Genomic DNA, 14,730 nt, shown 5'->3' with positions numbered 1-14,730 from the left:
CCGAGACACTACGACCACGACTGGCTTCGGTGATGCTGGATCAATCATGGCCCCGGACGCTCCAGACGACGACAACAACGGTGCTGATCAACGGATACGAGACATCCTGCCTGATCGACTCCGGGAGCACCAAAAGTTTCATTCACCCAGACACGGTAAGACGCTGTTTTCTGACCATCCATCCAAGTACGCAAAAGATTTCCCTAGCTGCAGGATCCCACTCCGTAGAGATCAAAGGGTTCGGCATCGCGAACCTAACGGTGCAAGGGAGGGAGTTTAAAAACTACAGGCTCTACGTCCTTCCCCAACTCTGCGCGCCCACATTACTGGGATTAGATTTCCAGTGTAACCTGCAGAGCCTAACATTTCAATTCGGCGGCCCAATACCCCCACTCACTATCTGCGGCCTCGCAACTCTCAAGATCGGAGGAGGAGGAGCAGTCTCTGTCCGGGAGAGAACCTGAGAACATCTAAGACACTCAGAAGGTGAGAAGGTAAGTAAGTGATTTTTACTCATTTTTACTTTTATACCTTTTTCAAATTGTGTGTGACGGGGGGAAACTGAAGTGACATCACAGAAAAGCTGTGGCCTGAGTGGCTGGTTGGGAATCTAAACTAAATTTAAAAAATTAAGCATTGGTAACTAATTAAACATAATTACTTAATTATAATTTAGAGGGATATCTAAGCCAGAGAACGGAGAGTACTATATTTAGCTTTCGCATTTCTATTAGAAATCTAGTGCTAGGAAACAGATAGTTAACAGTAACTTTGAAATTTTTTTTAAAATATATATTTTTTTTTAATTAAATTTTAATTTTAATTAATTGACGCAATGTCAGTTAGAGGGGTGCAGTGCTCTGACTGTGAGATGTGGCAGGTCCGGGAGGCTTCCAGCGTCCCGGATGGCTTCATCTGCAGAAAGTGCACCCAACTGGAGCTCCTCACAGACCGCATGGTTCGGTTGGAGCAGCAATTGGATGCACTTAGGAGCATGCAGGTGGCGGAAAGCGTCATAGATCGCAGTTATGTAAATGTGGTCACACCCAAGGTGCAGGCAGAGAAATGGGTGACCACCAGAAAGGGCAGGCAGTCAGTGCTGGAATCCCCTGTGGTTGTCCCCCTCTCGAACAGGTATACCCCTTTGGATACTGTCGGGGGGGATAGCCTATCAGGGGAAAACAGCAGCAGCCAGAGCAGTGGCACCACGGCTGGCTTTGATGTTCAGAAGGGAGGGTCAAAGCGCAGAAGAGTAATAGTAATAGGGGACTCTATAGTCAGGGGCACAGATAGGCGCTTCTGTGGACGTGAAAGAGACTCCAGGATGGTATGTTGCCTCCCTGGTGCCAGGGTCCAGGATGTCTCCGAACGGGTAGAGGGCATCCTGAAGGGGGAGGGCAAACAGGCAGAGGTCGTTGTACATATTGGTACTAACGACATAGGCAGGAAGGGGCATGAGGTCCTGCAGCAGGAGTTCAGGGAGCTAGGCAGAAAGTTAAAAGACAGGACCTCGAGGGTTGTAATCTCGGGATTACTCCCTGTGCCACGTGCCAGTGAGGCTAGAAATAGGAAGATAGAGCAGCTAAACACGTGGCTAAACAGCTGGTGTAGGAGGGAAGGTTTCCATTATCTGGACCACTGGGAGCTCTTCCGGGGCAGGTGTGACCTGTATAAGAAGGACGGGTTGCATCTAAACTGGAGAGGCATAAATATCCTGGCCGCGAGGTTTGCTAGTGTCTCACGGGAGGGTTTAAACTAGTATGGCAGGGGGGTGGGCATGGGAGCAATAGGTCAGAAGGTGAGAGCATTGAGGGAGAACTAGGGAATAGGGACAGTGTGGCTCTGAGGCAGAGCAGACAGGGAGAAGTTGCTGAACACAGCGGGTCTGGTGGCCTGAAGTGCATATGTTTTAATGCAAGAAGTATTACGGGTAAGGCAGATGAACTTAGAGCTTGGATTAGTACTTGGAACTATGATGTTGTTGCCATTACAGAGACCTGGTTGAGGGAAGGGCAGGATTGGCAGCTAAACGTTCCAGGATTTAGATGTTTCAGGCGGGATAGAGGGGGATGTAAAAGGGGAGGCGGAGTTGCGCTACTGGTTCGGGAGAATATCACAGCTGTACTGCGGGAGGACACCTCAGAGGGCAGTGAGGCTATATGGGTAGAGATCAGGAATAAGAAGGGTGCAGTCACAATGTTGGGGATTTACTACAGGCCTCCCAACAGCCAGCGGGAGATAGAGGAGCAGATAGGTAGACAGATTTTGGAAAAGAGTAAAAACAACAGGGTTGTGGTGATGGGAGACTTCAACTTCCCCAATATTGACTGGGACTCACTTAGTGCCAGGGGCTTAGACGGGGCGGAGTTTGTAAGGAGCATCCAGGAGGGCTTCTTAAAACAATATGTAGACAGTCCAACTAGGGAAGGGGCGGTACTGGACCTGGTATTGGGGAATGAGCCCGGCCAGGTGGTAGATGTTTCAGTAGGGGAGCATTTCGGTAACAGTGCCCACAATTCAGTAAGTTTTAAAGTACTGGTGGACAAGGATAAGAGTGGTCCGAGGATGAATGTGCTAAATTGGGGGAAGGCTAATTATAACAATATTAAGCGGGAACTGAAGAACATAGATTGGGGGCGGATGTTTGAGGGCAAATCAACATCTGACATGTGGGAGGCTTTCAAGTGGCAGTTGAAAGGAATTCAGGACCGGCATGTTCCTGTGAGGAAGAAGGATAAATACGGCAATTTTCGGGAACCTTGGATGACGAGAGATATTGTAGGCCTCGTCAAAAAGAAAAAGGAGGCATTTGTCAGGGCTAAAAGGCTGGGAACAGACGAAGCCTGCGTGGAATATAAGGAAAGTAGGAAGGAACTTAAGCAAGGAGTCAGGAGGGCTAGAAGGGGTCATGAAAAGTCATTGGCAAATAGGGTTAAGGAAAATCCCAAGGCTTTTTACACGTACATAAAAAGCAAGAGGGTAGCCAGGGAAAGGGTTGGCCCACTGAAGGATAGGCAAGGGAATCTATGTGTGGAGCCAGAGGAAATGGGCGAGGTACTAAATGAATACTTTGCATCAGTATTCACCAAAGAGAAGAAATTGGTAGATGTTGAGTCTGGAGAAGGGTGTGTAGATAGCCTGGGTCACATTGAGATCCAAAAAGACGAGGTGTTGGGTGTCTTAAAAAATATTAAGGTAGATAAGTCCCCAGGTACTGATGGGATCTACCCCAGAATACTGAAGGAGGCTGGAGAGGAAATTGCTGAGGCCTTGACAGAAATCTTTGGATCCTCGCTGTCTTCAGGGGATGTCCCGGAGGACTGGAGAATAGCCAATGTTGTTCCTCTGTTTAAGAAGGGTAGCAAGGATAATCCCGGGAACTACAGGCCGGTGAGCCTTACTTCAGTGGTAGGGAAATTACTGGAGAGAATTCTTTGAGACAGGATCTACTCCCATTTGGAAGCAAATGGACGTATTAGTGAGAGGCAGCACGGTTTTGTGAAGGGAAGGTCGTGTCTCACTAACTTGATAGAGTTTTTCGAGGAGGTCACTAAGATGATTGATGCAGGTAGGGCAGTGGATGTTGTCTATATGGACTTCAGTAAGGCCTTTGACAAGGTCCCTCATGGTAGACTAGTACAAAAGGTGAAGTCACACGGGATCAGGGGTGAGCTGGCAAGGTGGATACAGAACTGGCTAGGCCATAGAAGGCAGAGAGTAGCAATGGAAGGATGCTTTTCTAATTGGAGGGCTGTGACCAGTGGTGTTCCACAGGGATCAGTGCTGGGACCTTTGCTCTTTGTAGTATATATAAATGATTTGGAGGAAAATGTAACTGGTCTGATTAGTAAGTTTGCAGACGACAGAAAGGTTGGTGGAATTGCGGATAGCGATGAGGACTGTCGGAGGATACAGCAGGATTTAGATTGTTTGGAGACTTGGGCGGAGAGATGGCAGATGGAGTTTAATCCGGACAAATGTGAGGTAATGCATTTTGGAAGGTCTAATGCAGGTAGGGAATATACAGTGAATGGTAGAACTCTCAAGAGTATTGAAAGTCAAAGAGATCTAGGAGTACAGGTCCACAGGTCATTGAAAGGGGCAACACAGGTGGAGAAGGTAGTCAAGAAGGCATACGGCATGCTTGCCTTCATTGGCCGGGGCATTGAGTATAAGAATTGTCAAGTCATGTTGCAGCTGTATAGAACCTTAGTTAGGCCACACTTGGAGTATAGTGTTCAATTCTGGTCGCCACACTACCAGAAGGATGTGGAGGCTTTAGAGAGGGTGCAGAAGAGATTTACCAGAATGTTGCCTGGTATGGAGGGCATTAGCTATGAGGAGCGGTTGAATAAACTCGGTTCGTTCTCACTGGAACGAAGGAGGTTGAGGGGCGACCTGATAGAGGTCTACAAAATTATGAGGGGCATAGACAGAGTGGATAGTCAGAGGCTTTTCCCCAGGGTAGAGGGGTCAATTACTAGGGGGCATAGGTTTAAGGTGAGAGGGGCAGGGTTTAGAGTAGATGTACGAGGCAAGTTTTTTACGCAGAGGGTAGTGGGTGCCTGGAACTCGCTACCGGAGGAGGTGGTGGAAGCAGGGACGATAGTGACATTTAAGGGGCATCTTGACAAATACATGAATAGGATGGGAATAGAGGGATACGGACCCAGGAAGTGTAGAAGCTTGTAGTTTAGTCGGGCAGCATGGTCGGCACGGGCTTGGAGGGCCGAAGGGCCTGTTCCTGTGCTGTACATTTCTTTGTTCTTTGTTGAACCGCCGTCCTTGTTTGCAAACCTCACCCCGGATTGCAAACCAGTCGCCACTAGGAGCTGACGGTACAGCGCCCAGGACCGGATATTTATTCAGTCTGAAGTCCAGCGGTTGCTGAAGGAAGGCATAATCCAGGCCAGCAATAGTCCCTGGAGAGCCCAGGTGGTAGTAGTAAAGACCGGGGAGAAGCAAAGGATGGTCATAGACTATAGCCAGACCATCAACAGGTACACACAGCTAGATGCGCACCCTCTCCCCCGCATATCCGACATGGTAAATCGGATTGCCCAGTATAAGGTTTTCTCCACCGTGGACCTCAAGTCCGCCTACCACCAGCTCCCCATCCGCCCAGGTGACCGCAAGTACACAGCCTTCGAGGCAGACGGGCGTCTATACCACTTCCTAAGGGTCCCATTTGGTGTCACGAACGGGGTCTCGGTCTTCAAACGGAAGATGGACCGAATGGTTGACCAGCACGGGTTGCAGGCCACTTTCCCGTGTCTCGACAACGTAACCATCTGCGGCCACGATCAGCAGGACCACGACGCCAACCTCCAAAAATTCCTCCAGACCGCTAACGCCTTGAACCTCACATACAACGAGGAAAAGTGCGTTTTTAGCACAAACTGGTTGGCCATCCTGGGATACGTAGTGCGCAATGGGATAATAGGCCCCGACCCCGAACGCATGCGCCCCCTTATGGAATTTCCCCTCCCCCACTGCTCCAAAGCCCTGAAACGTTGCCTGGGGTTCTTTTCATATTACGCCCAGCAGACAAGGCCCGCCCGCTAATACAGACCACTACCTTCCCCCTGTCGACAGAGGCTCGCCAGGCCTTCAGCCGCATCAATGCGGATATCGCAAAGGCCACGATGCGCGCCATCGACGAGTCCCTCCCCTTCCAGGTCGAGAGCGACGCCTCCAACGTAGCTCTGGCGGCCACCCTTAACCAAGCGGGCAGACCCGTGGCCTTTTTCTCCCGAACCCTCCACGCCTCAGAAATCCGCCACTCCTCAGTGGAAAAGGAAGCCCAAGCCATAGTGGAAGCTGTGCGACATTGGAGGCATTACCTGGCCGGCAGGAGATTCACTCTCCTCACTGACCAACGGTCGGTAGCCTTCATGTTCGATAATGCACAGCGGGGCAAAATTTAAAATGACAAGATCTTAAGGTGGAGGATCGAGCTCTCCACCTACAACTACGAGATCTTGTACCGTCCCGGAAAGCTGAACGAGCCGTCCGATGCCCTATCCCGCGGCACATGTGCCAACGCACAAATAGACCGTCTCCAAACCCTCCACGAGGACCTCTGCCACCCGGGGGTCACTCGGTTCTACCATTTTATAAAGTCCCGCAACCTCCCGTACTCTGTGGAGGTGGTCCGTACAGTCACCAGGAACTGCCACATCTGCGCAGAGTGCAAACCGCACTTTTTCAGGCCGGATAGAGGGCACCTGATCAAGGCTTCCCGCCCCTTTGAACGCCTCAGTCTGGATTTCAAAGGGCCCCTCCCCTCCACCGACCGCAACACATACTTCCTGAACGTGGTGGACGAGTACTCCCGTTTCCCCTTCGCCATCCCCTGCCCCAACATGACAGCGGCCACAGTTATTAAAGCCCTTGGCACCATATTCACACTGTTCAGTTGCCCCGCATATATCCATAGCAACAGGGGGTCCTCGTTCATGAGTGACGAGCTGCGCCAGTTCCTGCTCAGCAAGGGCATAGCCTCGAGCAGGACGACCAGCTACAACCCCCGGGGGAACGGGCAAGTAGAGAGGGAGAACGGTACGGTCTGGAAGACCGTCCTACTGGCCCTACGGCCCAGGGATCTCCCAGTTTCCCGGTGGCAGGAGGTCCTCCCGGACGCTCTCCACTCTATCCGGTCGCTGCTGTGTACCACCACTAACCAAACACCTCATGAGCACCTCCTTGTCTTCCCCAGGAAGTCCTCCTCCGGAACGTCGCTGCCGACCTGGCTGGCGGCCCCAGGACCCATCTTGCTCCGGAAACATGTGCGGGCGCACAAGTCGGACCCGTTGGTCGAGAGGGTTCACCTCCTCCACGTGAACCCGCAGTGGCGTACCCCGACGGCCGACAGGACACGGTCTCCCTGCGAGACCTGGCGCCCGCCGGCAACACACACACCCCCCCCGACACCGATCATCCCCTCCCTGCCACCGGCGCACCCCGCGACCGCCCCCTTCCCGGGAGGATTGGTCCTCCTCCCGTGCCCGCCCAGGAGTAAAACAGGAACAAACACCGAAACGCTCCCGGAGACGACAACGCCGGAACAAGCACCTGCACCACCACCGGGGCTGAGGCGATCAACGAAGAAAACCAGACCGCCCGCTCGACTCGTGGCATCGGCGTGACACCAAGAATGTTGTAGGACTGTAACAAAAAAAAATTTTTTCTCTTACGAATATTGTAAATAGTTTCACAAACCTTGTACATAGCCAGTGTAGGGCTAAAACTGTAATAACATGCCCGAAATTTTCCTCCCAGGACCAGCCTTGTAAACCCCTACCACCATGCGAACCACCACCCCGCCGGGTTCATTTTTAACAAGGGGTGAATGGGGTGGTATGTATTAGGGGTCATGTGGGACTGTGAAGCCGTGATGCCATTGGCTGACAGATCCCGGGTCCTGGTTGGTTGTTGACTCCTGGCTCCGCCCTGAAGGCGGAGTATAAGAACCCGAGCTTCTCCCCGCCGCTTCATTCTGTTGCTGAACTGCTGGGGACAAGTCTCGCTTAATAAAGCCTCATCGACTTCATCACTACTCGTCTCTCTCGTAAGTCACTGTGCGCTACACTGGGGCTAAAACACTGGCCTCTACCAGACCCCACCAGTCACTTACTACCACTTTGCAAAATACAAATTTATTCCTACTCTCTGTTTCCTGTCTGCTAACCAATTCTCAATCCTTGCCATTAAATTACCCTCAATCCAAGCATTTTAATTTTGCTCATTAACCTCTTGAGTGGGACTTGGTTAAAAGCTTTTGAAAATCCAAATACACACCACATCCATTGGTCCATCCTTATCTATTCTGCTAGATTCGTCCTCAAAAAATTCCAGTAGGCTTATCAAACATGATTTCCTTTTCACAAATCCATGTTGACTTTGTCTAATCCCATTGATATTTTCTAAATTTCCTGTTATCGCATCCTTAAAATAGTGTCTTGCATTTTCCCTACTACTGATGTTCGGCTAACTGGTCTGTAATCCCCTGTTTTTTCCCTCCTCGCTGTTTTAATTGGTGATGTGACATTTGTCACTCTCCAATCTGTTACCACAGTTCGAGAATCTGCAAAAGTTTGGAACATGACATCCAACAAATCAACTATTTCCATGATCTTTAATACTCTGGGATGCAGATTCTCAGGCCTTGGAGATTTATCAGCTTTCAGTCTATAAATTTCTCCAGTACTATTGGAAAAAATGAATTGGGTACTCTAAATTTTATAAAAAATAAAGATAAGGCAAAGGAAAATCCAAAGAGCTTTTCCATAAGGGATACATAAGGGAGAGGGTAAGGCTCTGAAGGATAAACAGGGTCATTATGTGGGGATCCACAAAGGATGAGAGAGATCCTAAATGAATCTTGTTCGTCAGTATTTACTGTTGAGAAAGGCACGAATGTTAGGGAAATTGGGGAAATAAAAAGTGATCTCTTGAGGAGCGTACATATTACAGAGAAGGAGGTGCTGGAGGTATTAAAGTGCATCAAGATAGACAAATCCCCGGGACCTGATGAAATGTATCGCGGGACATTGTGGAAGGCGAGGGAGGAAATTGCTGGTCCCCTAGCTGAGATATTTAAATCATCGACAGCCACTGGAGAGGTGCCTGAAGATTGGGGGGTAGCAAATGTTGTGCCCTTGTTTAAGAAAGGCTGTCGGGATAAGCCCGGGAACTACTGACCGGTGAGTCTTACTTCTGTAGTGGGTAAGTTGTCAGAAGGTATTCTGTGGGACAGGATCTACAGGCATTTAGACAGGCAAGGGCTAATTAGGGAAAGTCAGCATGGCTTTGTAAGGGGACAGTCATGTCTCATGAATTTGATTGAGTTTGTTGAAGGGGTAACCAAGAAGGTAGATGAGGGCAGTGTTGGAATCTTTAATTTGAAGGATCTTAACCTGCCGAACTACGCCAAGTTGGGGGGAGCTTAGTTGATGAATCAAAGTCCTGGCGCAATACGACAAGTTGAAAGATCTGTAATATTTTTGGACTACGCCAAGTTGTTGGATTCCTAGTATTATTCGACTGTGTAAAGTTGAAGGAATTTATATTATTTCTACCATTCGGTTACCAGTAGCACTTTGCGATTACTGGAACTCAGTAGGAATTTCAGTTAAAACTTCTCAGGTGCCAAAAGGAATTATTTTATTTGTCTTCTATTGATTACAATTTGAAAGTAATTTAAAAGGCAATTTGTAGACAATTTGAAGCTTTTCAGAGAATCAAAAACACTGGGCGACATTCTCTGACCCCCCGCCGGGTCGGAGAATCGCCGGGGGCTGGCGTGAATCCCGCCCCCGCCGGTTGCCGAATTCTCCGGCACCGGATATTCGGCGGGGGCGGGAATTGCGCCGCGCCGGTTGGCGGCCCCCCCCCGCGATTCTCCGGCCCGGATGGGCTGAAGTCCCGCTGCTAAAATGCCTGTCCCGCCGGCGTAGATTAAACCACCTACCTTACCGGCGGGACAAGGCGACGCGGGCGATCTGGCCCCGGGGGGTGCCCCCACGGTGACCTGGCCCGCGATCGGGGCCCACCGATCCGTGGGCGGGCCTGTGCCGTGGGGGCACTCTTTTCCTTCCGCCTTCGCCACGGTCTCCACTATGGCGGAGGCGGAAGAGACTCCCTCCACTGCGCATGCGCGGGAATGCCGTCAGCGGCCGCTAACGCTCCCGCGCATGCGCCGCCCAGAGATGTCATTTCCGGGGCACCAAAAGCCTTTTCCGCCAGCTGGCGGGGCGGAAATTAGTCCGGCGCGGGCCTAGCCCCTTAAGGTTGGGGCTCGGCCCCCCAAGATGCGAAGCATTCCGCACCTTTGGGGCGGCGCGATGCCCGACTGATTTGCACCGTTTTGGGCGCCAGTCGGCGGACATCGCGCCGATACCGGAGAATTTCGCCCATTATCTTTTTGCTCAGGCAGACAGCTCAAAAGTAACTTTTAAAAGGTCAAAGTCTGGAAATGAAACATGAAGAGAGTGAGAGCTAATCTTCAGCTAAACTCAAAGTACTATACAGACTAAGAGACTGACAGACTGACTAACAGACTTAAAGAATCAAAGACAGAACCCCCAAAATTAAAGAAAACCATTAAGGACAGACAGACGATTAAGGACAGACTGACTAACAGACAGACAGACAGACTAACACTCTGACAGACTACATCACTGACAGAGTAACACCCCGAAAAAGACTAAAATGGCGAGCGGAAACTTTTCAGTTATATACTTTCATATCTGTCTTAAATCATCTACTCACACCCCAATAGAATCCTAATTGGTTTGGGTTAGACTCAAACACATTTGATTTGATGGCAAGCCGTCCATCTTCAATGTGCAACATTAGCTTTTAATTGTTTCATGTCTGCATGTTATGGAATGTGATATTCTGCTAATCTTTACCAACAAAAACTGGTTTTAAGCTAGCTTGGCTAATGTAACAATGGAGACTTCATATCGAGAAAGCTGAATCAAATATATATTTGATTCAATGCTCTACAAACTGCACTGGACTCCTGCCACCTCGTTGCCATGGAACTCAGCCCTTGTCCTTGACAGTAGTACAAGCAGTGTGAAATTGTCTTGCAACCGTGCTGTTTTAATCTATGATGGAATTATGCTGCTTCATGTATCTATTGAAGCTATATGTTTTGTCATGACCTGAGGTTATGGGTGCTGAAATTCTCATTTTAAAATGGGTATTCAAAACTGGGGCTTAATATTTATGCTTAAACAGCTATCTTTTACCTATACTAGTTGTATTAGAAATACCTGGCTTCTACAGGGCAGTGCAGTCGACGTTGCCTACCTGGACTTTAGTAAGGCCTTTGACAAGGTACCGCATGGTAGGTTGGTGCAAAAGGTTAAATCTCACGGAATCCAGGGTGAGGTAGCCAACTGGATACAAAATTGGCTTGGCGACTGAAGCCAAAGGGTGGTTGTGGAGGGTTGTTTTTCAAACTGGAGACGTGTGACCAGTGGTGTGCCTCAGGGGTTGGTGCTGGGTCCACTGTTATTTGTTATATATATTAATGATTTAGATGAGAATGGAGGTGGCGTGCTTAGTAAGTTTGCAGATGACACCAAGATTGGTGACATAGTGGATAATGAAGAAGGTTATGTAAGATTGCAACAGTCTGATCCACCTCCAAGAGCTGGTGCAGACTCAGGGGGCCGAATGGCCTCCTTCTGCACTGTAGATTCAATGATAATCTATGATTAATCTAGGACAAAGGTTCGGCACAACATCGTGGGCCGAAGGGCCTGTTCTGTGCTGTATTTTCTATGTTCTATGTTCTATGTTCTATGATCTTGACCAGTTGGGCCAATGAATGGCAGATGGAGTTTAATTTGGATAAATGTGAGGTGGTGCATTTTAGTCGATCAAATCAGGGCAGGACCTACTCAGTTAATGGTAGGGTGTTTGGGAGAGTTACAGAACAAAGAGATCTAGGGGTACAGGTTCATAGCTCCTTGAAGGTGGAGTCGCAGGTGGACAGAGTGGTGAAGAAGGCTTTCAGTATGCTAGGTTTTATTGGTCAGAATATTGAATACAGGAGTTGGGACGTCTTGTTGAAGTTGTACAAGACATTGGTAAGACCACACATGGAATACTGTGTTCAGTTCTGGTCACCCTATTATAGGAAGGATATTGTTAAACTAGAAAGAGTGTAGAAGAGATTTACGAGGATGTTACAAGGACTTGATGGTCTGAGTTATAAGGAGAGGTTGGATAGGCTGGGACTTTTTTCCCTGGAGCGTAGGGGGCTTAGGGGTGATCTTCTAGAGGTCTGTAAAATAATGAGGAGCATAGAGGTTCCTCCAGACCTGCTGCCTTTGAAAGTACTGCAGACTGCCTTTAAATAAAGCAGCAACATTGCCTGAACTGAGACTTCCTCTGCAGCGAGTGGCCGATTCTAGAATACACTGCCTAGGAGTGTGGGGAGACAGGTTCAATTGAAGCATTCTAAGGGAAGTGGACTGTTAACTGAAAAGAAAGAATGTGCAGGGTTACGGGGGTAAGGTTACGGGGAGAAGGGGGGGATGACACTGAGTGATTTGCTCATTCTGAGAGTCCGTACAGACACCATGGGCTGGATTCTCGCTACAGGGTCCGTCTGGTCTTGAGTCCGGAAAGCCGGCGGCTCCCCCACCTCCCCCCCCCCCCCCCCCCCCACACCCCGCCCTTCCCCCCCGACTGTGCCGGCACTGGACACAGTCTGCCCCCACACCCCGCCCTTCCCCCCCCGACTGTGCCGGCACTGGACACAGTCTGCCCCCACACCCCACCCTTCCCCCCCGACTGTGCCGGCACTGGACACAGTCTGCAGCTGCCACTGGAAGTCCCCAAATGGTGTGAGCAGACACCAGCGACGTCGTCGGGGACTCGGCCCATCGAGGGTGGAGCATCGGGGGAGGGCCTCGGGTGACGTCCTGAGGCCGTCCTGACAACGTGCGCCGTAATCCCCCCCCCCCCCCCCAGTACGCCGTTTGTGACTGGGGAGAGCATCGTAAAAACGGCGCCCCCCCCCCGATTCCAGAGGATTCTCCAGCCTATCGGCGAACGGGATTTCGGGGTCGCCGATTGGAGAATCCATCCCCATGAGTTAAATGGCCTCCTTCTGCTCTGTAACAATTCTGTGATTCTGCCTGCACTGCCTGAGTGGACGGAGTCCCTTCGCCTGTCGGATACCAGTTGACTGGCTCTAGCTGTAGTGTGAAAGCGGGTAGCTCAGTTGGTTCAGGGACTTGAGTGTGATGTAGAATGATGCTCACGTCGAAGGTTTGATTTCCATACCAGCTCTGGCAGTTCATGGATTGCATCTTGTTTATTGTCACGTGTATCGAGTTACAGTAAAAAGTATTTTTCTGCGAGCAGCTCAAACAGATCATTTAGTACATGAGAAGAAATTAAAAGAAAAAGAAAATACATTAAAGGGCAACACAAGGTAAACAATGTAAATACATAGACATCAGCATCAGGTGAAGCATACAGGATGTAGTATTAATCAGGTCAGTCCATAAGAGGGTCATTTAGGAGTCTGGTGACAGTGGGGAAGAAGCTGTTTTTGAGTCTGTTCATGCGTGTTCTCAGACTTCTGTATCTCCTGCCCGATGGAAGAAGTTGGAAGAGTGAGTAAGCCGGGTGGGTGGGATCTTTGATTATGCTGCCCGCTTTCCCCAGGCAGTGGGAGGTATAGATAGAATCAATGGATGGGAGGCAGGTTCGTGTGATGGACTGGGCGGTGTTCACGACTCTCTGAAGTTTCTTGCGGTCCTGGGCCGAGCAGTTGCCATACCAGGCTGTGATGCAGTCAGATTGGATCCTTTCTATGGTGCATCTGTAAACGTTGGTAAGGGTTAATGTGGACATGCCAAATTTCCTTAGTTTCCTGAGGAAGTGTAGGCTCTGTTCTGCCTTTTTGGTGGTAACGTCAATGTGGGTAGACCAGGACAGATTTTTGGTGATGTGCACACCTCGGAATTTGAAGCTGTCAACCATCTCCATCTCAGTCCCGTTGATGCAGACAGGTGTGTGTGCAATACTTTGCTTCCTGAAGTGTCCCAACTCATCCCGTTACCCCACGTTTTGTAAGTTGTGTCTCTAAAACTACATATAATATTGTGAGAGATACTGTTACGACCCTGAAAAGTGCTCGCACATGCACAGTATTCGATTCCCCTCTTACGTCTTGGAGTATGAGCTCCCCAGGTGATTTGGTGGCGGAGTTTCCTCCGAGTTGGAGGATCCCCCACAGGATATAAACCCCGGCCTGGGAGCAGGTGGAGGAAGAGGACTCTGAGGGGGAGTAGAGAATGAGAGAGCACTGTATTGAGTTGTAGAATAAACCTAGCTGTATCCCGTCTGTCTGTCGACGTGTGGGCTCCTTACCTTCGGTCACAACAGATACAAATGGTGCTTCGTGGATGATGGCTAAATTACCTAAACCTGTCCATACTGCCAAATATCCATCTTCCATTTGAAATTTCAATAAATCCCCGGCCATTGTCGTCATCCCCGCTAAAGTTTCCATTCCAGAGTTACTGACATTCATCCCATGTCCTTCCCCAGTGACTCAGAGTAAGGACATGCTGATCCTGTGCTTTTGTCTCGCACCATCATCCTTTTGTCGTTTTATCGCTCCTGCAATTCCATTTTGTTCTTTCCTTGTCACCCGATCCTCATCTACCCGTCACTTAAAATAGTTTAGAAATTTTCTGCTATTTCCCAGTTTTAAGGAAAGCTCATCAAACTGAAACATTAAATCTGTTTCTCTATTCACAGATACTGTCTGACCCGGTGAATATTTGTGGCAGATCCCATTGACATTTTGGATTTTAGCATTTGTTGTTCTGTATGAACGGAAGTTGTGCTTTTGAGTATCCCACCCTGTAAATTATTAAAACACTGAGGATTTACTCTGATTCCTGTTATTTCTCTCCGTCTGTTCCCCAGGTTGGATCATAATGCTCTTACTAATTCATGTACCAAGGATCTCGTTTCCGCTCTCAGTTCAAAATGGACCCTGATGGATTTGAAACTGCATCATAATAATCTGGGAGATTCAGGAGTGGAACTACTGTCTGCGGCTCTGAGGAATCCGGACTGTAAAATACAGACACTGAAGTAAGTACCAGATTTTGTGAAGTTGTGTTCACAATATCTAGCTATCTAACAATATATTTGGGGTACCTTTATTAGTATAATAAATAAACG

General features: G+C 49.2%; 1 protein-coding gene across 1 annotated transcript in view; it reads left to right on the top strand.

Annotated features, from left to right (window-relative positions):
• LOC140410232 (NACHT, LRR and PYD domains-containing protein 3-like) overlaps positions 1-14,730 on the top strand; it is a 197,696-nt gene that overhangs the window by 97,720 nt on the left and 85,246 nt on the right. The window contains exon 10 of the mRNA XM_072498184.1: positions 14,470-14,640. Coding sequence (XP_072354285.1) covers positions 14,470-14,640 — 171 coding nt within the window. The remainder of the gene's footprint in view (positions 1-14,469; positions 14,641-14,730) is intronic.

Source organism: Scyliorhinus torazame, chromosome 4 (genome assembly GCF_047496885.1).
Source record: "Scyliorhinus torazame isolate Kashiwa2021f chromosome 4, sScyTor2.1, whole genome shotgun sequence".
Classification (NCBI taxonomy): domain Eukaryota; kingdom Metazoa; phylum Chordata; class Chondrichthyes; order Carcharhiniformes; family Scyliorhinidae; genus Scyliorhinus; species Scyliorhinus torazame.
The sequence above is the reverse complement of the archived record's forward strand: the minus strand, read 5'-3'. Positions and strand labels throughout refer to the sequence as shown.